Raw genomic sequence first — 23,284 nt, 5'->3', positions numbered from 1 at the left:
ACTGTTTAAAAATTTAACCAATTAAAATTCAATTGATTAAAAGCCCCCATTTTGATCAGAAGCACCAGGTCCTAGCAAGTTAAACCAAAATATGGAAGATCCCAGACTTGGTCATTTTGTTTTGGTGAGGTTTTTTTTTGTCACTAATTCTTAAGATTTTTCTTAGGAAAGCCCAAATACATTTATTACACCTTTGAGATAATATATATGTACATTGAGATAAATATATATATTTGAGATATAATAAATATGTTTATTATACCTTTGAGATTCTGCCTGCAAAACAGAGAAATAATATTGGGTTGTGGTAGATTTAGGAGCATAAATTCAGAGCTAGAAATGACCTCAGAGGTGATCTAGTTCAACTCCCTCATTTTACACATGAGGAAACTGAGGTGTAGAGAGATTAAAGCACTGGTTCAAGGTCACACAGGCAGTAAGAAAATGAGCTGGAATCTGAATCCAAGGTCTCGACTTGGTATCTACCAATGATTCCACAGTCCCATGCTACTTCTTCTCAAGGATGAAAGGGAAGAATAATTTTCTCTGAAGGAGTTCCAGTTTTCTTGAAAAATTAAAAGAACCAATTGTTAAAATAATGAATGCAATTATCCATACCACAGACTACTTATTGAACAAAATATATGTTTGCATATATGTATATACATGTATATATACATATACACAGTACACACATATATACTTACATACTGCACATGTAGATTCATGCATACAGTGTCTACGTGTGTGTGTATATATGTATATACATACATATATACACACATACACATTATATATGGGTCTGTATATGCATATATGTATATGTATGTGTATATGTATATATCTGTATATATATAGTGTTAGCTTCTAAGTAGATGTGATATTATTAGAGAAAAGCCCCCTTTCTCCCTTAGCTACAGGCTGTTTGGGGTAATAAGATATATACAATGAAATAGTTAACTAAGAAAGCAATAGGTTGGAAATTACTCAAATAATTAGCATATACATTAAGTGCCATAAAAATTCATGAAATGAGATCAGTGTGAGACCATATGGGAAATGCTCTGTGAAGAAGGTGGGTACCCTGAATAATGGATAATATTGTTTCCTCTGGGCACAAGAGAAAGAGAACAGTATTAGTTTGAAGGAACTGTATCAGTGAAAGCTACAAATTGAGACTGGATATGCCTTTTCAGAAGACATTGGGGAGACAATAGATAAACTAATGCCCTGATCTACTGTGTGATTTAGCGTTTTTTTTTTTTGGGAGGGGGAGGGTTAGATTGGATAATGCCAAATTTAAATCTCAAGCTGAATTGACTAGAGAGCCACGAAAATTTTTAAGCTGGGGAGTAACATGATAAAATTAGCATTTTATTACAAGCATTCGTGCCATGGGAAATAGTTTTGACATCCTTTCCCTTACTGGTTAATACTTATTGTATTCCCATTGATAGCAGGAGTGAAACAATGTGCTCCTGGGACTCAATGAATTTCAAATATACAAAAGCCATAAGTCACAAGTGCGGTGCGTTTGGAACAGATCCAGAAGTCTATCTTTAGCTGCTCATTGACAGGTATGAGTCAGAAGCTTTGCTTTTGGGCTCAGACATAGAGTAGAAGAGCTGACAGACAAGAACAACGTAGAACTATCTATTTAATGTTCTTCTACATGGTTAAGTCATTTCTTAGTCCCAGTGTCTGTCTATCTGTCTGTCTGTCTCTGTATGTATTTATGAGTGTATTCCTAAATATATAATATATATTAATATGTTACATATATTATTATGTAACATCTCTACTGGCTGGTCTTGATGAATCCAGCTTCAAGATGGTGCATGTTATTTTGCTTTCTTATTATTTCGATTTGCCTTCCTGCTTCCGTGGGAACTCCTGTCTGATCTCTCTATTGCAGAAGCAAGGGGTGGGGGAAAGGGAAGCAGCTCAGGAAGCTCTGGGAGTACAGATGAGAACACTGAACAAGCCCTTGGAACTGTTGGCTCCTTGTCCCAATATCTTGTGTTTCACTGGCACTTAAACCATACCATCCAGTCTATGGGATGTGTTGAAGGAGAGACATTTTTTGTCACTGCTCTAAAATATCCCTTGTACCATTGCACTTTAATGACTTTGCTTAGCTATTCTTCCTTCCTTTTCCTTTTCTCCTCCCCACCCATTCAAATTTTACCTCTCTTCAGAGGCCCAAAGTCAGTTTTACCTTCTCCATATGGCCATTCCTTCTGATGTAACCTTCCTCTGATCTCATAGCACCTATTGTCTACTATACCCTTCATTTGCCAACTAGTTATACACTGGATTGTCATATTTCTTTTAATTCTTGGTTTCTGGTATAATTATTTAACTTTTCACATGTATATGTCATATTGGGTCATATAAGTGGTATAGAAGTTAGAGTTCTGGGTATGACATTCAAATCTGACTTCAGACACTAGCTGTGTGAACCTGGGAAAGTCACTTAACCTCTGTCTCCATTTCCTCATCTGAAAAACGGGGATAATAATAGCATTTACCTCCCAAGGTTGTTGTGAAGACCAAATGAGATAACAGTTGTAAAGCACTTAGCACAGTGCCCTGCACAAAGTAAGCATTATATAAATATTTCCTATTATTATGTCTTTTTCAAAGTTTTTTTTTCATTTGTCAAAGATTTACTTATTCCCACCCCCCACCCCTTTCCTGGGAGAAAAACAAATAAGAGATAGTCAAGCAGAACAAATTCCCATATTAGATTTATCCCAAAATGTCACATCTTGTCAGCTCACCTAGATTTCAAGAACCTTGAGAGTAGGGAACTTTTTCATACTCATCTATATAATTCACATGACATATTAAAATGCTTTGGACACAGGCATCACTCAATAAATATTTGTTGGTGGATTTAATCTATTAACTGCTTCATGTCCATCCTTTACATAAACAAGGATCTTCTAACAAGTGGTCATCCAACCTTGAATGGCATCCAGTATGATGCCTTCTTCCAAGGCTGCCAATTCCACTTTGGGATAGCTTTCATTATCAGCAAGGTTTTTCACATATCAAACTTAAGCCTGATGCTTTGCAGCTTTGACATGTAGCTCTTCATTGAGTTTTCTGGGGCCCAGCTGGATGAACCTTCCACATGATAGACAGCTATCTGAGACCATTCTTCTCTAATTTAACTATCCAAAACCAAGATATTCTACGTAAGAGGCAGTCTGGCAAAAGATAAGGAGCACTGGACTTGGAATCAAAAGACTGAGGGTCAGATCAAGGCTCTGCTATATACTTGCTCTGTCCCCCAAGGGCAAGTCATTATAACACTCTGAGCTTCAGTTTTCTCAACTTCTAAAATCGGGATAGTAATACCTGCCTTATGGGATATTTATGATAGAAGCATTTTGTCTGTCTCAAAAGCCTATGCTAATGCAAACTATTATTATTATTAATTTTCAAACTTTGATTCTAAATCCAAGAGGATGTTGGTCCATATTTTATCACTTTAAGACCCTGGCAGGTGCATCTTCTGCTGAAGAATTATTTCCTTCACTCTTCTTCTATTCTCCTCTATATTCTAGCTCTCTTCTTTATTTCTCTTCCTCTGCTTGTCTGCTACATAAAAAATAGGTAGCATATGCAGTAAGTGCTACAAAAAGAAAAGTTTAATATGGGGCCATGTGGAAAAACTTTGTGGAGAGTATGGGGCTTGAGTTGGACCCTGGAGAATGGGTAAGATTCAGTTCCCTGGAAATAAGGAGAAAAAACTGTGTCATTTTGAAGGAACGGCATCAGGAAAGTGCTAAGAGTCGAGACTGGACATGCTTTATTCAAACAACAGTCAGGAAATAATAGCTCAAACTCTCTTCAGCCTGTCCTTTTTAGATTCACAATGCATGACAGTGTCTCCTTCCCAGACTGACACTTTTGAGCTTGTGTCTGCAAAATGCTGAGTTCAAGCATTGGAATTACTTCTGCTTCCACTCTTCCTTATCCTCCCTTTCCCCACCCAACAGTAAGTAGCAGACAGGGAATGCTAAGAGTATGTATCTAGATATGGCAGTGGTAGAAGGGAGAGAGATGGCGAGAACATTTCAAGTTGTGTTGGTTATTTTTTTTTCCTTATGAAGGCACATGACTAATGTTTCCTTGATCTCAAAAGGGGAAAAATCTTTTCAGTGAGAAAACAAAGCCAAGAAACCTTTAAAAGTCCCTTAGGTCAACCTCCTTACAGAATATTTATAGCCCTCTACATAATATCCCTGAAAAGTAGACCTTTAACATAGGCTTGAATCCTCCAAATAGCATGAAAATCAGCATCTCTCAAGGTAGCCCATTTCATTTTGGGGGAACACTTCTAATTTGGGGGAGCATTCTGATTCAAAAAGTGAAAGCAACTCTAAGACTATGTAGAACAAGGTAATACTAGAGGTAAGAGTTCTGATAAGTATGTTGCAGTTAGCCAGAGGAGAGATAAATCACCAAGAATAAAGACATTTTTGTTTTTGTTAAGTCATTTTTCAGTCATGTCTGGCTGTCTGTGACTGCATTTGGGGTTTTCTTGGCAGAGATACTAAAGTGATTTACCATTTCCTTCTCCAGTTCATTTTACAGATGAGGAAACTGAGGCAAACAGGGTTAAATAACTTGCCCAGAGTTACACAGCTAATAAGTGTCTGAGGCCAGATTTGAACTCAGGAAGATGACTGTTCCTGACTCCAGGCCCAGCACTCTACTCATTATGCTACCTAGCTGCCCTGACAACTAGGCAGAAATAATAAAATAAGCAGGCTAAAGAAAGAGTCCATTTTGTTAAAAGAATGCAAACGTGGAATGAAGCATTGAATTAAGTCTGAAAGTTTGTCCTTGGAATGTTGGTGATGTCCTAGTGCTCACTGAGATGGGCAGTAAGGAATTAGGGATAGACGGGAAGTCAATAATCAGCCAAATATTCATTATATTTTGTTTGGCTTTGTGACAAGCTGTATATTTTGATGTTTGTTATAATGGTTCTGGCCCAGAGCAGGAAATTCAGGAGGGCAACAAATGCATCTATATGTCAACTGCAGAGAGGTTGAACCTATGGAGGTAGATAAAATTGCACAGGGTCAGCTAGGTGGCACCACAGGGCACAGAGCACTGTGCTTGGAGTCAGGAATCTTCATCTTCCTGAGTTCAAATCTGGCGTCTGACACTTACCAGCTGTGTGACTCTGGGCAAGTCATTTAAACTTGTTTGCCTCAGTTTCCTCTTCTGTAAAATGAGCAGGAGGAGGAAATGACAAACCATTCCAGTATCTTTGCCAAGAAAACCCCCAATGGGGTCACAAAGAGTCAGACACAACTAAAAACAATTACTGAACAACAATAATATTACATAGGTCCCAGCACAAGAGGAAAAATGCCAGAGGCCCAAAGGCAAAGCCTTTTCCACAGCTAACCACAGATTCCACAGCTATCTGAAGATGGTCTTCCTGCTAAGCAGACACTATTCAAATAATGAAGAATGAGAAAGAAGCCTGAAAAGTACCATATTTTTGAAGGCAAAGGCATAGAAAAATTTTAGCTGCTATGGAAAGGAGATCTTGGATGCAATAAATTGGTGAATGTGCTTTCTGTGTATTTTTTTGGGGGGGGGAGACCATGGGGGAATGGACCCATAGCCTTGTGATATCTTTGGTGCAGCGAAACTCCCAGGGAGGAAACTCTTTCCATAAATGCAGATCAGCAACTTCTTTGTAATTTATGGGTATTAGAGAATTGCATGAATTACTGAGAGATGAAGTGATTTACTAATAATAACAAAGCTAGTGTGTATCAGAGGCAAGACTTGAACCTAGGACTTCTGGACTACAAGACTGGCTTTCCCAACTATGCTGATCCTGCCCTTTTGAACTGGCTTTCCCCTTGCCTGAAATGTCCCTCCTCCTAATTTTGCCTCCTAGATTCCCAGGTTTTCTTCAAAACTTATCTCACATGAAACCTTCCGCAGGAGGCCTTTTCTTGTTTCCCCCAACTTCCTATTCCCTATATGACTTGCTTCCTCAAGGTTACTGAGTATATGTTTTGCACATGCATCTATTTGTGCATGTTGTATTCCTTAAGCTTCTTGAGTTCAGGGATTATGTTGCTTTCATTTATGTGTCCTCAATATTTAGCACATGGCAGGTACTTTGTGAAGGTGATCATGAATATGCTAAAGGTGAGTCACAGGCAAGTGACTGAACAAGTGTATGGACATGTACACATTGTGTCTTTTTAAGAATTACAAATACAATATTCCAAAACCAAAGTACTTAGTCTCACATCACAATTCTGAGACTTACCTATGCTACCTTGAACAAGGTATTTAAGTTACTGATGCTTCATTTTTTTCATCTATAAAATAAGGGATTTACCTTGGATGTCCTTGTGCACCTATGCTCTACAAATACATCTATATGTCAACTGCAGAGAGGTTGAACCTCTGGAGGTATATAAAGTTACATAGGAGCAACTAGGTGGCGCCACAGTGCACAAAGCACTGTGCCTAGCTCTACACCTATGATTCTAAGTACATCACACACACACACACACACACACACACACGTTTTTACCTACTTTCTATAATATTTTCTAGACATAGATTGAAAGTTAGAGATATTCTCTATATGGCCAAAGAATCTCCTAGATTATGAGGCCAATGACAAGAATAAGAAAGAAAGAAAGAAAAAAAGAAAGAAAGAAAGAAAGAAAGAAAGAAAGAAAGATAGATTTCACCTGAGATCTTAAATTCAAATTTCATTAATTTAACATTAGTCCAAATAGAATTAACATATTCCATATTACATTCACCACTACATAAGTATATCCATATTATTAGGAATATAAGTCAGCTAGGTGGCATAGGGTAAAGATCATTGTACTTGGAGTCAATAATACATGAGTTCAAATCTTGCCTCAGAAACTGTTTAGCTGTGTGACCCTGGATAAATCACAACTTCTCTGTGTTTCAATTTCGTTATCTATAAAATGGGGATAATAATAGCACCTACCTATCAGAAGGGCCATGAGGATTAAACAAAACAACCTATGTACTTTGCAAACTTCAGAATGATATATAAGTGCTATATATTCATATTCTTAGGCATATTTGTTACTAAGCAATACAGAACCAGATGCTGTTGGTAGCAAACAGTTAATTTTTTATACCTCTTAGGAGGAAATAGGAAAAGCAATAGATAAATGTTGCAAGTAATTGAAATGTGACCAGCTTTTCAAATTGGTCCAGATGTCAAGGTGATGATGAGAATCAGCTCTAAGTCTTTTTAACTGATAAAAATGCAAATGAGGATGCTTCTTTATCAATAGAGGATGGAGGAATTCCACTTTAAATAACTTCAAAGTTTGCTTTCCTCTTGGGTCCTCCTCTGATTCCAGTTCCAGATTTATCACATTAAGCTTGAGCACTGTCTGGAGAGTTCATCTGGCAATTATGGTTGAGCTGACTAATGCAGAAAGAAGCAGAACAGTGTTTTCTTCAAATAGGAAGTTCAATATTGGAGTTTATTTGAGGCAACCTGCTTTAGCGAAGAAAGCACAGGACTTTTAGTTTCTTTTTGTGTTTTATCTTCTACCATTAGATTATAAGATCCTTGAAGGCAAGAACTGTCTTTTTTATTTGTTTCCCCAGCTCTAAGCACAGTGCCTGGTACACAGGAGACCTAATAAATGGTTATTTATGATTGACTCTGCTTGCAGTCAGAAGACCTGTATGTGAATCTCTTCTCTGACACTTCACAAGCTCATAGATTTAGAATTGGAAGGAACCTTAAAAGTCAGCCTCCTTATTTTACTGATGAGGAAACTGGTTTAGAGAGGTAAATGACTTCCCCAAAGTCACAGAGCTAAAAAAATGGTAGAGCTAGAATTTAAATTCAGGTATTCTGGCTAAAAATCCAGTTCTCTTTTCCCCTCCACAACATTACTTTCCACAGCCTGGTTACCCCTTAGCAAGTCACTTAACTCGTTTGGGCCTCGGTTTCTTCATTCGTAAAATGAGGATAATACTGCTCGTATTACCTACTTCACAGGGTTATTATGAGGAAAGCATTTTGTAAATAGCAAAGTAATATAGAAATATTACCAATAAGAAGAGTAATGACAGCAATTGTGTATTTCCCTCTGAATGCTCAGGTAGAACTTCTGAATATTTAATGAGGTTTTGTCTGTCTCTCTTCTTTGTTTTTCAGGCCATGGTAAATGCTCCTGTGGTCACTGCATTTGTGAGAGAGGATGGTTTGGAAAACTCTGCCAATACTCAAGAAAATGTAACATGACTGAAGAAGAAAGCAAGAGTTTGTGTGAATCAGCAGATGGCATATTGTGCTCAGGGAAGGGTGAGTATTGAAGCCGAGTACCTGGCTCGAATTCTGTTATTCTTAGGTTTTCTATTGCATGAAAATTCTGCTGCCTTATATCTGTGGCATATTTTAAGACTGAAGATTAAACACATAAATCTGAGTAAATGGGATTCAGAAAACAGGGTTAATACCAAGAGAATCTCAGTCATAATTGCAACATCAAATCACAGCACATGCTAAAGCAATGAAGTATTTTGCCAGGGATCACATACATGAACAAATAAGAGAAAGGGTGATATGAGTTAGCTTCTGAAATGCTAGCATACAGGCACATGGTGAGGTAATTACAGGATACAGGACTGGCAAATAGATGCCTTTTAGCCTTGACGTGAGAAAACTACAGAAAGAGAATTGGTATATGAAGTGAGAATGAAAAGACAAATGTAGGGATTAGATACATTCTTTCCTCAAAAATTCAGCAAGCTTTTTGGGCACTTGGGTTTGTCTTCACCTATGGTACAGATTATAGAATATTAAGAGCATTAATAGCATTATTATAATATTATTAGCATTCTACTTGGTCCACTCTAATGCATTATGAGGGCCTGAAAGTGACCCTCAGTACTTTAAGGAATGGGACACAAGCACGGATAGTTCCCACCAAGTCAGATATGTTTTAAAGACAGATCCATGATAGACAGTTAATCTGAGGACCATCAATGCTAAATTTGGAAAGAATCATCCATACATTGAAATAGGATGGTGACTTTTTTTTTTGACCACATCAACTCAAAAGGTAGTTTTCCAAGACACAGTGGGGTTTTTGACCTGTATTGGTGCAGGGAGCATTTGCAGGGTGCAGAGATCTTTGAAATATCAATAGCATAACTGTTACTATCTGTCTCAATTCTCCTGTTAGCTGTAAACTCAATGAGGGGAAGGGCTATGTCATCTTGATACTTTTCTGTTCCCAGTACTTTAACGTCTTGGAAATAGTGGGAAAAGTGAAGTCACATTCCATTCACTTACGCAAAGCAATTTGTACCCACATGGGTAGGTATTTAAGAAATTAGACTGAATATTAGAAGTTGATATAAACATTGTTTATAATTTTTTTCTATTCTCTTTGTTTCTCAGAGAAGCTTTGTATATATTTGCTTCTGTCATATATTTATTTCAGTTCTTTTCACTTTTTAAGAGATCTAATGGTGGTAGTCAAATAAGGACTATGTGGCTATTTTGTGAGTGAATTTAATGTGACTCCTCTTATCAATTTTTTTTGAATTTGTAATTTTCCTTTTGAAATCAGAGTCTTTGTTTTGAATGGATATTTAGTCATATTTCAGGTTCACTTAATAGGTGTCATTTCAATTACATTTAATTCAATTCCACTAACTTTTATTCAGTGATAGCTTTATGTAGAATATGGTGATAAATAGTGGGAAAGAGGTAACATTGAGATGTGGCCTCTACCCTCATGTCCCTTAGAGTCCTTTAGGGGAATAAGACTCCCAGATAATTATATAATTATATAATAATAATATTATTACAATGTGCTTTAAGGATTGCTTTAAAATATGTTATTTTATCCTCACAACAACCCTGAGAAGTAGGTGCTATTTTTATCCTAATTTTACAGATGAAGAAACTGAGGCAGACAGAGATTAAGTAACTTGCCTTGGGGCACACAACTAGTTTCTGAGACAAAATATGAACTCAGCTCTTCCTGACTTTAGATCTTTTGCTATCCATTATACCACCTAGATTACTATAAACAATAGGTAAATACCTGATACTTCCACATCTAGAATATTCTATTTAATTCTGTGTGCCACCTTTTAGGAAGGAGTAGGTTGAAAGAGACTGAGTAGGATGGTGAGATTTTCAATCATAACCTATGAGGATAAGTTCAAAATACTAGGAGGATTTAACTTTTAGAAGACATGGTAGCATGGTGTAGTTGATATAGTTTTATCCCTGGGTTCAAAACCTACCTATGACATACTGGCTGTGTGATTCTGGGAATGTCATTTAGCCTCTCAGTGCTCTGGGTAGCTCTAAAAGTTTCAGAGAAGGTGCCAACTTGCACAGATCAGGTCACTGTCACTAAGAGAAGACTAGGAGTGAGAGGGAGGTATTGGAGATAGATGATAGCTCTCTTTAAGCATTTAAAAGATAGCCTTGTAAAAGAAAGATTAGATGTTTCAGTTTAGGCCCCTAGGGCACAATTAGGAGTAATGGGTTGACTTTGCAGAGGGACAGATTTAGGCTGGATGTCAGGAATAACTTCCTAACAATTAGCAGCAATCCAAAAGTGGAAAAGGAGATAACAGATTTCCACTTAATAGAGGTTTTTAAAGATAAGCTAAATGATCCCTTGGTGGGGATGTTATGAAAGAGGGTACCTTTTTAGGTATAAGTTAGACTAAATGCCTTTTGAGGTCCTCTTGACTCAGAGATTCAGAGATTTAAAGTATATGTCAATTAATTATTTAGAAGCTGTTTTTAACCAATATTCACAGGAAACTTATTCTAGGGTCAATTAGAGCTTTCGGTTCATTCATCTAGAGAATGATATTATTTTATTAGGATAATGAAGTCTTTGAGTTATAATCTTATAGGCTCCCCTGAATTATCAAGCAGGCTAAATTAATTCTGTTTAGTTAATTTTATTGATGTGTACTTAACTGTATTCTGTGGAAATTAGTATTTCATATCTGAGTAACGTGAGAGATGACACATTAGGACCACTACTCTATTCCAATCAGTAATACTCAGTTTCATATTTTACATAAATCATATAGGGATAATTAGATAAGATAGGTTCTTATGGTAGGCCTTTGTAGCAGGCCTCAAAGTTTAATGCAATATTCACTACTTGTTAACCAGTTATGAAGCTCACTTGTGCAACTACAAGAAGGCCGACAAAAATATCTCCATCCTGTTTTACTCAAATTCCAAGTCCAAACCCAGCATGGGCGGGATGCCTTGATTCTTTGGAAAATGCCCCAACTTATTTTTGTATCCTCAGACCATGCTGTCTTACTCAACATGAGCAGGTGATCATCTTATAACCACTTGGTTACTGGAGATGACTGTTACCTTGCCCATCTTAATTTTTGGCCCTTAAGAGTAAGATATATAAACCAATAGGATTCTGTTTTTGTATAGCCCCTCTAGAGTGTTCAGGTTTCAAACCTGATATCAAACCTTATGAAAATAAGGCCCTGGAGGAAAGGGGGCATCTCAGATCATGAAGAAGATCTGAGGTCCACTTCATGAGGTCCAAAGGGACCATGGACCCTTTAATAAAGTACCATTGGCTCAGAGTTCTTTTCAGATTGGTCAATTATAATCCCCACACATACTTATGACAATTCCCTCTTAATTCTTACTAACAGGGATTTTGTGGTATAGGAACTCCCTTCCCTGGTAGAGATCATCAGCTTGTCTGTGTAATCTTAGGGAGATATTTCGGGTGCTACTGAGCCAACAGTTTGCTCAAGGTCACACATGACACACTGTTTTTGTCAGGTGTCAATGCAGGGCTTGAACACCTGCATTTTTTACTTCAAGGCTAACTAACCATCTTGCCTTGCTGCTGGTTAATGTATGGTTAATCTCATTTCTTGACTCTTCCTGTTAACTTTTTGAACAGGAATTACTCAGTGCATAGGAGAATGTCTGTGCTACTAATGAAGCTGGTAACAAAATAATGAAGCACAACGATGACTTGATTTAGGAAGAGTTAGAAATTTGTGTGGAGGGGCATCATTCTCTTTTGGAGAGGAAGCTGACCTCAGAATCAGTAAGACATAAGTTTCAGCCCTGCCCCTGTTGCAAACAGACTATATTACTTTGTTCCAGACATTGAACTTACCTCTCCGTGTCCCAACCAACTCTCTAAGACTATAATTTGCAGAACAGTTAATGTTTTGCATTGGTAGAGGGAGTTTCCTGGCTTAGAGTTCCCTATATCAATGTAATCACAGACCCAGTTCAAAAATAAATGTGTAGGGGCAGCTAGGTGGTGCAGTAGATAGAGCACCAGCCCTGGAGTCAGGAGAACCTGAGTTCAAATCTGGCCTCAGACACATGACACTTACTAGTTATGTGACCCTGGGCAAGTCACTTAACCCCATTACCTAGCAATAAAATAAAATAAAATAAAATAAAAATAAATATGTAAATAAATGGAATCTTACGGCTTTCCCCACCCTGTCAAGGAGTACTCTTCTCTGTGCTGAAAATGTACAGCTGATACAATAAATCACCTTCAGCTGAGTCTTCCTCCCTTCTGATCTAAGCATAATGAATTCCTAGCCCCTGCTTTCCCTGGGTTGGAGCTAGTATTTGTAGATTTAAAAGACTTCCCTAGATTTGGGGTTCCAGGGAAATAAATAGAAATCAGGAGCAGTGAATAGAATAATGTTGACAAAGGGCTTTCCCACTAACACTGCTGTGTGGTGATAAGACTGAAAGCTCAAGATATGGCACAGATTATTATTGCCAAAGAAAATGAAGTGTTGGTCATGTCTTTTCCCAAGAGGAATCTATCAAGATTAAAGGTATCCTAAGATAAAGCTTCAGCAATAACTACTAATGAAGAAAATGTATGCTGGAGAGGAGAAAATTGACCTAAAATTTAGATTCTGAATATCAAAGTTAGAAGCAACCTTAGCGGTTATTTAGTCCAATCTATGCATAATTAGGAATTCTCTTTATAATATCCCGACACTGAGGTCATCTAGCATATGCTCAAAGACCTCCTGGGATGGATAACTCACCAGTGTATGTATGTATATATACAGTATAGATAGCTATATCTATATATGTGTATATATATGTATGTATGAATACATGTGTGCATACATGTTTACTCCCAAAATTGTTCATAGGGCAAGTGAAGGGTTGTGAGAGAGGATATCTGGAGGGGCACAGAGGGAGCCAGTTAACCAAAAGAGTATAAAGAAACAATTTTTAAAAATTCAGCTTTTGAGTTATAGTTTATCAGCTTGCCCTATGAAGGAATTGTCTTAAGTTTTTTGTTTACATGACAAAAGTATTTCTAAGCTCTGATGAATTGCTTAGTCCCCAATATTTTCCTTTTGTTAGCTATTATGTAATCCTTTTCCCGATCTCTTAAACCCCTCCTGCCCGCCATGATATCTATAAAAGAACATATTAAAAATCAAGGCATTGTGAGAATCTTCATCTAGCCCATTTAGGTTTTCCTTGGAGTCTAGTAGGCCACAAACCTTGTTTTAAGGAAAAATTTTAAGAAATTACTAACCACTCCCTTATAATTTGTTTAGGTTTTCTCAAAATGTTTTCCTGTTGACAAGGCAACGTGATGCAATAGAATGCATTAACTTTGGATTTAGAGAAAATCCTGACTCAACCATTTACTACCTGTCTAACTACCTGTCTAACATTGGATGAATCAATGAACCTCTCCGGTCTTCATATTCCCACCAGTAAAATGAGGGGGTTAGGTCAGATGACCTCTCAAGTCCCTTTCAAATCTAAGTATTTGAGTATATGAGGCCCAACCATAGATTAGTGTTTTGGGTTTATTCTGCTATAGGTACTGCCAGGAAGAACTAAGAATTTAAAGCAGAAGGTCTAGGCTGCCCTCAATATCTTCAGTTCAGTGCTAGTGTGGGTAAGATTTGAGTCACCATGCTAGAGTGGGAAGGCAACTGACCTGGGAATTAACTGCAGAAGCGGCAAAGTGGCCCAAAGAGTGGCCCAAGAGTTCTGGGACTGGAGTCATGAAGATCTAAGTTCAAATACTGCCTTAGACACAGGCTAGTTGAACGCCCATGGGCAAGTCACTTAAAAAAAAAAAAGAACTGTTTGCCTCAGTTTCTCTAATTGTAAAATGGAGATGAAAATAGCATCGACCTCACCCTTCCAGCATTATTGTGAGGATCAAATGAGATAATTTGTAAATTAGTAGCCACTTAATAAATGCTTGATTCCTTCCTGGAACTTAGCCCCAGCTCTACTTATTATTAACCTATTTAGTGATCTTGAGCAAGTGGTTTCACTTACCCAGGATTCCATTTCTTTATCTATTCAAATGAAGGGTTGGGACTCAATCATATGATCACAGATATAGATCTGAAAGGGTACTAGTGACCTTTTATATCATAGATAAGGAAAGAGAAACCCAAAAAGGTTAAGTGATTTTCCCAAGATCCCAGCGGGAATAAGTGTTGGAGACGAGATTTGGGTGTAGGCCCTCACACTTCAGAGTCAGTATTCATTCTGTTTTACTACATTTGCCCCCATGGTCCCTCTTGGATTTTAGCTTATCTTTTCATTAGGGAAGATAGAAGGGGCAAAGGAAAGGATCAGTTCTTGTTTTTTGCTTCTGTTAAGTAAAAAAAAAATGTATCCACACTGAGATCATAGATTCCTGTTAATCAGTGGGAACCCAAGCAACAGGTCATCACCCTCATCCCTAAGTCTAGGCCTATAGGCTGCAGCTATTACTGCTGACATTAGTGTTGAAACACAAAATGAAAACCCATAAAACTGAGAGGTTTGGGCAAAGTGGTATCAATGCTCCTTCTTGGATCTCAGATTCTATTATTCAGTCATATGATAAATATTATTACCATGGTGTCAGGGAAGAGGTAAAAATGTACATGGACTTTTATGAACATCATGATTTGATAAAAGTTTGTTACTTTGGGAGTAAACTTTTTGAGAGAACACTGCCATCTTAATTAGCACATGCAGAGAAATCCCATGTTCACTCTTTGCTGTGGTAAAGACATGAAAATTATTCTGATGAGGCTAGTGTGCTCTGGGTATGCCTTTACACTACATAGCACTCATTTAAAAAAAAATTTTAAATGACTGTGGAACAAAGCTGACACCTCATGACAGAAGACGGTGAAGAAATAGCGTTTTATTTCTTTACAAATTTGTAGCCAAGACAATAAATCACTCCATAGAAAAAATTTAAAACGGATACAGTGTCTATGACCATTCATAATGGATGGAAAGGTTAGTACAAGAGTGAGAACCGCCTGTTGTGATGTCAGATTGCAGCATTTTGCCAGGCACAACAAAATAAAAATGAATTCCAACTCTACAAATATAGGTAACTTAAAATGATGCCTTGCTCTTGGACTTCAAAGGTCTACATGGACAATCAAGAGAAGGAGAAATAATTTTAGTGTCCAGGTCTCCCCTAATATCACAATCTGGATTGTTTTCCATGAAGTCTGTTACCTTTGCAGAGATCTGAGCACAATGACAAGGGACTTTTTGATTTTGATCATTGAGCTTCCGTGTGTTGTATTTGGATCCTAGAGCACCCAGGCAGGCTTTGTCCCTCATCATTTCAACATAATTCCAGGTAATCATCACCAACCTTCTTTAAAGTAGCTGTCATGGGGGAATGGATACAAACTTGAGATGTTAAACTACTTCCCTGTACTCAGTTTGTTGGGAGGTAGAATTATGGCACTTTTTGAGTTCTAGATCACCCAAGCCAAGTGCACAGTATATCTCTACTATACAAGGGACAGGGCAGATTCAATAGGGATTGTCATTGTGTCATGTTAGAGCTGTTATCCCCAATTTAGTTCTATAATCAAATGTCTAAGAATTAAATCCACCCACTGCTGAAATGACATGAAAAAAATTGACTCTGAGAAGCAGTACAGATGAGTTGGGGTAAGAGCAAAAACTGGTCCAGTTCCTAGTTGGGAGCTAAAGCTTTGTGATCTTAAGTCACTTTATCTCTCTTTGCTTCCATTTCCTCACCTGTGAAATCAGAATATCTGTTCCCTCTGTCCATCTCAGAGGGTATGGTTTGAAGAACAGTAAAATTATATGCTTGATTTCCAAAGGACTGGGGGCAAAATAAGGCTCTGAGCATTCTTAAGTGTTCTAGTCCTGAACCAGAATGAACTGGGAAGGAGATGTTATTAAGTCTTGTTCTTCTGTTATAAATCTAGTCAGCTTCTCACCAAAGTTGTGGTTATGTTAAACTTCCAGGTAAGTTGGAAGTTGCTTCTTTCCTGAAAGGTATACAGCCTGAGTGTGGCTGATGGGTAACTTCTCCCCCATTACCTCCTCTGGTAGGAGGGGGGAGCAGACTCCATTATTTGTGAAAGTAACTGGAGCTCTTGGGAGGAAAAGTGCCTTAGTGTCTCCTATTATGTTATATCATATTATTATTAACATAGGTTAAATTATTTCTAACCTAGTAAGTAATAGGAAGAGTTTCCCATCTCTAGGAGGCACTGAGCTTTTATAAATAGAAGTTTAAGATCTCAGTAGGGAGAAACAGTCACTGTTTCATGGCATCTTCTCCCTCTTTTCATTTTAGAGATTTCTGTTTCTGGCACACTTCTGAGAGTTTTTAGTGCTCAGAGTTGCCGGTTTGAGACTTTAATTGTTCAAAGATCTAATATAATATCCCATAATAAGCTCCATTGTGTCTGTTAGGACTTAAGAAAACACTTTTTTTTTTTTTAACCACAACATGGAGATGGCCACGACAGAAGTCATGTCACTAGGTAAGAAGGTTTCTGGATTTAACAACATAAAGAACTGCCCTGAAGTAGTGAAAGTGAATGAGGTTAACAACATAGTAACTTGGAAATGAATAAAGATGCCTGGACCATATATTGTGACACACACAAAAAGAGCCTTTAGAAGCATATGATTCATGGAAGAGCTAATGGGAAATCAATTGGCTGCCATTTGTGATAATTAACTGGGCTTTTCAAAACCATTTTGTTCCTTATATCAGATGTAGAAAGCCCCAAAATGATGCCATCTAACAAAGCATTTACCTTTATTCAGCCATAGAAAAAAGAGGCTCAGTGTAATGTCTTCTACTGTAAATCTTTTGACAATTAATGAAATTCAGAGTGTTCTTTTGGCTGACATTTTTTTTTTCTCAGTAGTTGTGTCTGTCAATCTATTTGTTTATCTATTAGCTTCCATGACTAGATGTAAAAGAAGCTTAAAAGCAGAGGCAAAATAAATACAGAAATAGGAGGGAGACCTATGCTTGAAAAAGTTGAGAAAGGAGAAAAGCCTGTTACTTATTACTGGAAGAGAGCTCACAATGGTGTGTTTATTTATGAAACTCGTTTAGTCAGAACTGAGGTAACCCTGACCTTCCTTAAGGATAGCATGCAAATTAGCGCTGGCCCACAGGTAGAAAAATGGGCCAGATACAAAAGCAATCAATGTTGACCAATTAATGATGAATATAAGTGGAAATAAAATCCATGACTGTCCACTATGACTTCCTTCAGTTTGTTAGTGCTGACAGTATAATGGCAGAATGGGATGGGAATCATGGGAAGTATTACATGGGCTGGTAAACATTTGATATGCAAGGAAGTAGTTGGGGGAGTCAAGAAATTTAAAATCTATTTGGAAAATTTCCTTATAAGAGATATACTTGGGGAAGGTAGTGTATAGTTCTACAACTATTTTCTTACTTTGCCATGAAAATGAAAAGCAATGTTGGCAGCTCCCTCTTGCCCACCAAGTAAAAATATTAGCCTCCTTTCTGAGCTTTTGTGATGTCCTAACTGTTGTTTTCAAACATCAAAGGTGTTTGATCTTTTGCCAAAGATCTTCTTGATGCTCTAGAGATAGCGCTTTTGGCCTGTTGCAACATATGGATACTTTAGAAATTTTGTACTTCAAACGATAGAAGGGAATGTTACAGATGACTATGTAGCAGAGCCTGACTAGTTGGCAATTTAAGATGGGTTCCAATAGCAGTGAATTACCTCCTGTTTTGGATATAAAATCCCCACCCTATACCCCATCTTTCTAAGAAATGCAATTCCCTTTTTCTAGTCATTTTCTTCCCCATTCAAACAGCTGTTCATTTATCACACAAATGGATGTTCCTTTTCAGAACGAATGTGCTTGCTGGAGGCATTGAAGACCCAGTTTTCAAATATATCTTAAACTAGTCTGTTGAAATTTCATGGAATATTTCAAGAACTTTGCAAAATCAAAATTTTCCTAATAATATATACTTTTGGCCATTTAGAACTTTCAAACCCTGAATATCTAATCTAACAATACATGACATTTGGAACTAGAAACCAACTCAAGGCAATATATTGAAGGATATGGTTAAGGAGCACTGAACTAGGTTTCAGGAGACCTAGGTTTAATTCCCATACCAGCCACAAAATTAGCTACGTAGTTTAGGCCAAGTCATTTAATCTTTTTGGGCCTTGCTTAGGGATTAGACTAGACATATTCCAAGGTCCTTTCCAATGTCTTCTTGACGGATGTCAAGAGAAAGAACACTTCCTTCCTAAGACATTTTTGTCTGTGAACATAATTGATATCTGTAAAAACACAATTTTATCAGTAATATCCATCCCTTTAAAGAAAAGAAAGGTACATATGAACTATTTTAAGAACCTTGGTAGAAAAAGTAAGCTTAAATGAAGTAAAGAATTGCAGAAGGAAGCTTCTTGAGGTCAGAGACTATACTTGGATTTCTTTTATCCCACCACCACCCCTACCTGGCACTTAAAACAGTGATTTGCACAACTTAGGGAATGGATAAATATTTGTTAGCTTTAAATGCTTATTGAAGAGCTCATTGTATCATTGAAAATAGCAATTTTCATTTTTGACTCTCTATCCCTAGAATCTAGGGTCCCTTGAACACAATAGATGCTTAATAATTGCTTGTTGGATTGAGTTAGTTGAATAAATTGACCACTATTAGGCAATTTTTGATTGCTGTTTTTTGGGAGATTATCCTAAATGATCTTTTCTGGATAGAATATGGAAGAGCTAATGACTCCCAATATTCCTCACTTTTAAGAAAAACATATAAATGAAAACTGTAATTTATAAACCAACTGGGGAGTGATTATTTTCACTACAAAAAGCTTTCACTTTTCAGAATTCATTATTGGATTCCCTTAAATTATAAGTTCCTGTCAGGCATTTAAAACATGATTTAATTTACATGACCTCAATTTCTACACAACAAATCCATTTGGGATAAGCAAATGGATAAGCACCTGTCATGGGACCTGAATTGGAACCTTGCTGACATTTTCATAACGCACTGCTCTAACGTAGTTCAGTGACAAATACATTTATTGGAACCCCAAAAGGATTTCTTTACTGGAAAACTACGAGATAAAATGACAAACTCGGGTATTCAGTAGAAATAAATGTGATGTTAAAGCCCTCCTTTAAGCAACTTTTCTGTTCAATAATCTTTTATCTTGATTTTTCCTGCCTTTACAACGGTAGCTGCTTAGAGGTGGTGGTTGGTATATAGCACCAGTCTATTCGAGACTGAAAAGCATGTTTGGGCCATGACAATAAATAATAATCTTTGTGATTACAGGCTCTTGTCACTGTGGAAAGTGCATCTGTTCTTCTCAGGAATGGTACGTTTCAGGGGAATTCTGTGAATGCGACGACAGAGACTGCGACAAGCATGATGGACTCATTTGCACAGGTGTGTGGGTCCAGATCACCCCCCCCCTTGTTCTGAGCAGCAGGCTGCAAAACTGGTAGATGAAAATGTGAAGCAACAAGACCACTCCAGGCATAGTCTGTCTCCTTCCATGCACGGAAGGCGAGATGTTAAATTTACCCGTTGATATGAAAGTGACTTTGCGGAGGGGAAGAGACATGACAGAATAGGGGTACAATTGATTTCCAAAGAAAGGATGGGATAGACAAACAGCAAGGTATAAAGTGTGAGTAAATCATTGGTAAGAATCATATGAGGCATTTTTTTAAAGAATACCAAAACATTTTAATATGCGGCACAGTAAATGGAAATGTGGCAAATGGAAATGATTCTGATGATCCTTGCACTTTGACCCCTGTGTAAGGGGTATCTCATATTTTTCATAACTTCAGCCAAGGAAGATGTTGCTGTTGCATTGATAGAAGTAGGAATAATAGGAATGAGGAGGAAGAGAAAGTTATCATGATAATGGTGCAATGTCTACTAAAATGACAGGGTTTTTAGAGTGGTTTTTCTAGCTTTGAGAGCATTAATGGCGGATATAAGGAAAAATCGGGACAGTTCCACCTTCCTTCACCTTCTCACAAAAGGATAAAAGCTTTCTAATGGGGGAGGGAGCACAGAGGGCATTTTCAAATGGTCTTTACTAATATACCTAGTCCTTCAACTACTCCCTGGATAACAAGTTTACCAGGCATCTTCCTATAGAGGAAATCTTTATGCGGGACCTGTTCTTCCTGTCCGATGTAATGCAACATTGCTCCTCTGCCTCCTATTATGTTAGTTTGTCTGTAACTGTACTAGTTAGCTGTGTTTGTACGTTCTAGCCTTATTAAAGACAAGCCTGCTATATAGCTTGTTACCTTGAGTCTTTATTGAGAGAGGAGGCCCAAAAGATGTCAATGGAAGCCCAGCTGGGTACAAAACCTGATGGAATAATTACAATAGTTACTCTTTGGCTGATGACTGTGCTGGAAAGATGCCATTAATTGTTTCAAAGAGCCAGTTTCTTTTAGCTGCTTAGTGAAATGTAAAACATTCTACACAATAACACAATCTCTAAAGAGCCAATGGAATGGTTTTTATTATGGCTTGTTTCGTTTTATAACAACACATTTTAATGTAATACATTTCAATTATGATAATGATTCCCCTGTTCCTTTTGTTCTAGGCAATGGAATATGTAGCTGTGGAAACTGTGAATGCTGGGATGGATGGAATGGAAATGCTTGTGAAATCTGGCTTGGGGCAGAATATCCTTAACAATTACATGACAAAGGACTAAGTTCTTATTTTTTTTAGGCCATTAGAACACATAAATGCACAGCAAACAGCATATAATCACCACTAGGGCTACTCAAGCAGACTATTGTATGTTTTTTCTATTCCTGAATGCCTGAGTAAAATCTGGGTACCCATTAAAAATGAGTCTAAGCAGTTTGTGATGGAAATAGCACAAGAAAGGGCTTTCTTACGTAATTTGCATGGTTGTCAGCTCTGCACATCATTACACAATGAAAATCACATTAAGGCAGAGACCTCACATATGAAACTGCAAAGCTATTGATCAGACACAGACTATATCATGTCCCAGTCTGAACTTCTAGATGTGGATGATAGAAAAGTCACTGCCATAGTACATATAGTCTGTGGCAAAGCCTCACAGTGACAACAGAATGCAATCAATCCCTTTCAAATTTGGTCACTTTCAGCATTAAAGAACCTTTAAGCTTGTTGTTTAATTTTCACATTGCAGAACTCAAAATTCATGTAAAGAAACCCTTAAGATGCAGAGAGTAATTAAGAAAAATGTACAATTTTCAAATTTTAATAAATAATGTCATGATGTGATTGTACTGTTTGTGAATATGTATGTATCTATTGATCATAAAAAAAACAAGGGAAATGGCTTATATACTGCTAAGTTTGGAGATTTCTGATTAATATTTAACATTTATATGGCACTTTAAGGATTGTAAAGTGCTTTGGAAATGGTCAAAGGGTACATTTAGGTGGAGATGGATTTTCTCAATGTGTAAATTTCTCCTCAGTAAGTTAAGGCATTTAGAGGACTCTGACTAGACGTCTTTGTGGTTTCATGACATTATATGCCTTTGATGACCAGTATTTAGTTACTGGGAAAATAGACTTATTAGAAAATATAATTTGGAGATATATCATAAGCCACTAGTATTAGCCCCTCAAGCTTTGATAAGGTCAAGATAAAGGACTGGTACAGGTTGAATAAGAACTACAGATATTTATATTAGCATGAACAAAAAAAAAATTTCTTGTCAATGATGAAATGTTGGTATGAAATCCCTATGAATTATAAAAAAATCTACAATTACTGGGACATCCCCAATTTATTTACCATTAAATCTAATTATGCATATCAGTATTGCAACCTTTTAAAGTTTAAGGGCAAAAAATGTTAATTTACATGTTCTGCTTAAATTGCTTAAATTTGGCAAAGTAAATTTGTGGAATTGTAGTACAATTTAGGGAAAGGTATTTTAATGTTTTGAAAGATGCCTATTTAAGTTGTAAATTCCATCATAAGTATTGTAGACATTTTAGAGTCATGAGCTGGGCTTTAGAAATGATATCACCAAAGTTAGGAACCATCCCAAAAATGAACAGGGAGAGCTATTGCCAAAATCACCTGGTTTCTTAGGAAATTGGCAGATTAGGGACTGATTTTTCTATTTGTTGGAAATGTGCCATAGTATTCCTGTACATTGTCGTGTTTGTAAGTTCTCCATCATTAGCCTGAAGTAGATTAATAGGACCTTCTCAGTTGTCTCCATGTCCTTCTATGAGTCAGCTGTGATAGAAGCTTTTTAAAAAGCGGGAAGTGAAGTCAGAATCTAAGAAAAGATTTATACCTCCGTTTTTTTCTCTTTTCTGTTTTGATGTCACACTTCCAAACAAACTTCAGTGAATATATTAACTGGTATTTTAATGAAAGTGGCAATGAGATGCAGCAGGAGGCAATGGACAGAGAGTTGGCCTTATAGTGAAGAAGACCCGAGTTCAAGTCCTTCATCTGACATGTACTGGAACTGAGAACCTGGGTAAGTCATTTAACCTTTCAGTGCCCCAACTCATCTAAGACTATAAATTGTCAAGATTTTGTCAGTCTGTATTGCTAGGGGGATATCCCTATGCCAACGAAATTGTAGGTCTCGTCCATATATTATTTAATAGGAAATACAAAAATATGAATAGCATTTGTGTATTAACTACTGGTTCCAGTAATTATGAAACTTTCTTCATGGAACCCCTTGTTAGTAATTCTCCAAGAGAGCATATTTTTTTTTCTTGTCAGGTAATATTAGGTATACTTAATATTGTTTGTGATTCTTTATATTTCACTCTATCCCATTGTAAAACTAAACAAAAAATGCGAACACATCTATGTTGATATTTTCCCT

The 23,284-nt window shown here is 37.1% G+C and overlaps 1 protein-coding gene across 1 annotated transcript in view; it reads left to right on the top strand.

Moving 5' to 3' along the window:
* ITGBL1 (integrin subunit beta like 1) overlaps positions 1–21,703 on the top strand; it is a 365,992-nt gene extending 344,289 nt beyond the window's left edge. Inside the window, exons 9-11 of the mRNA XM_027854089.1 lie at positions 8,225–8,371; positions 19,716–19,829; positions 21,019–21,703. Coding sequence (XP_027709890.1) covers positions 8,225–8,371; positions 19,716–19,829; positions 21,019–21,110 — 353 coding nt within the window. The 3' untranslated portion in view covers positions 21,111–21,703. The remainder of the gene's footprint in view (positions 1–8,224; positions 8,372–19,715; positions 19,830–21,018) is intronic.
* Positions 21,704–23,284: the final 1,581 nt, after the last annotated feature.

Source organism: Vombatus ursinus, unplaced genomic scaffold, assembly GCF_900497805.2.
Source record: "Vombatus ursinus unplaced genomic scaffold, bare-nosed wombat genome assembly UNPS02010304.1, whole genome shotgun sequence".
Taxonomy (NCBI): Eukaryota; Metazoa; Chordata; class Mammalia; order Diprotodontia; family Vombatidae; genus Vombatus; species Vombatus ursinus.
Note: the sequence above shows the minus strand (reverse complement) of the source record. Positions and strands in the feature narration are given on the sequence as shown.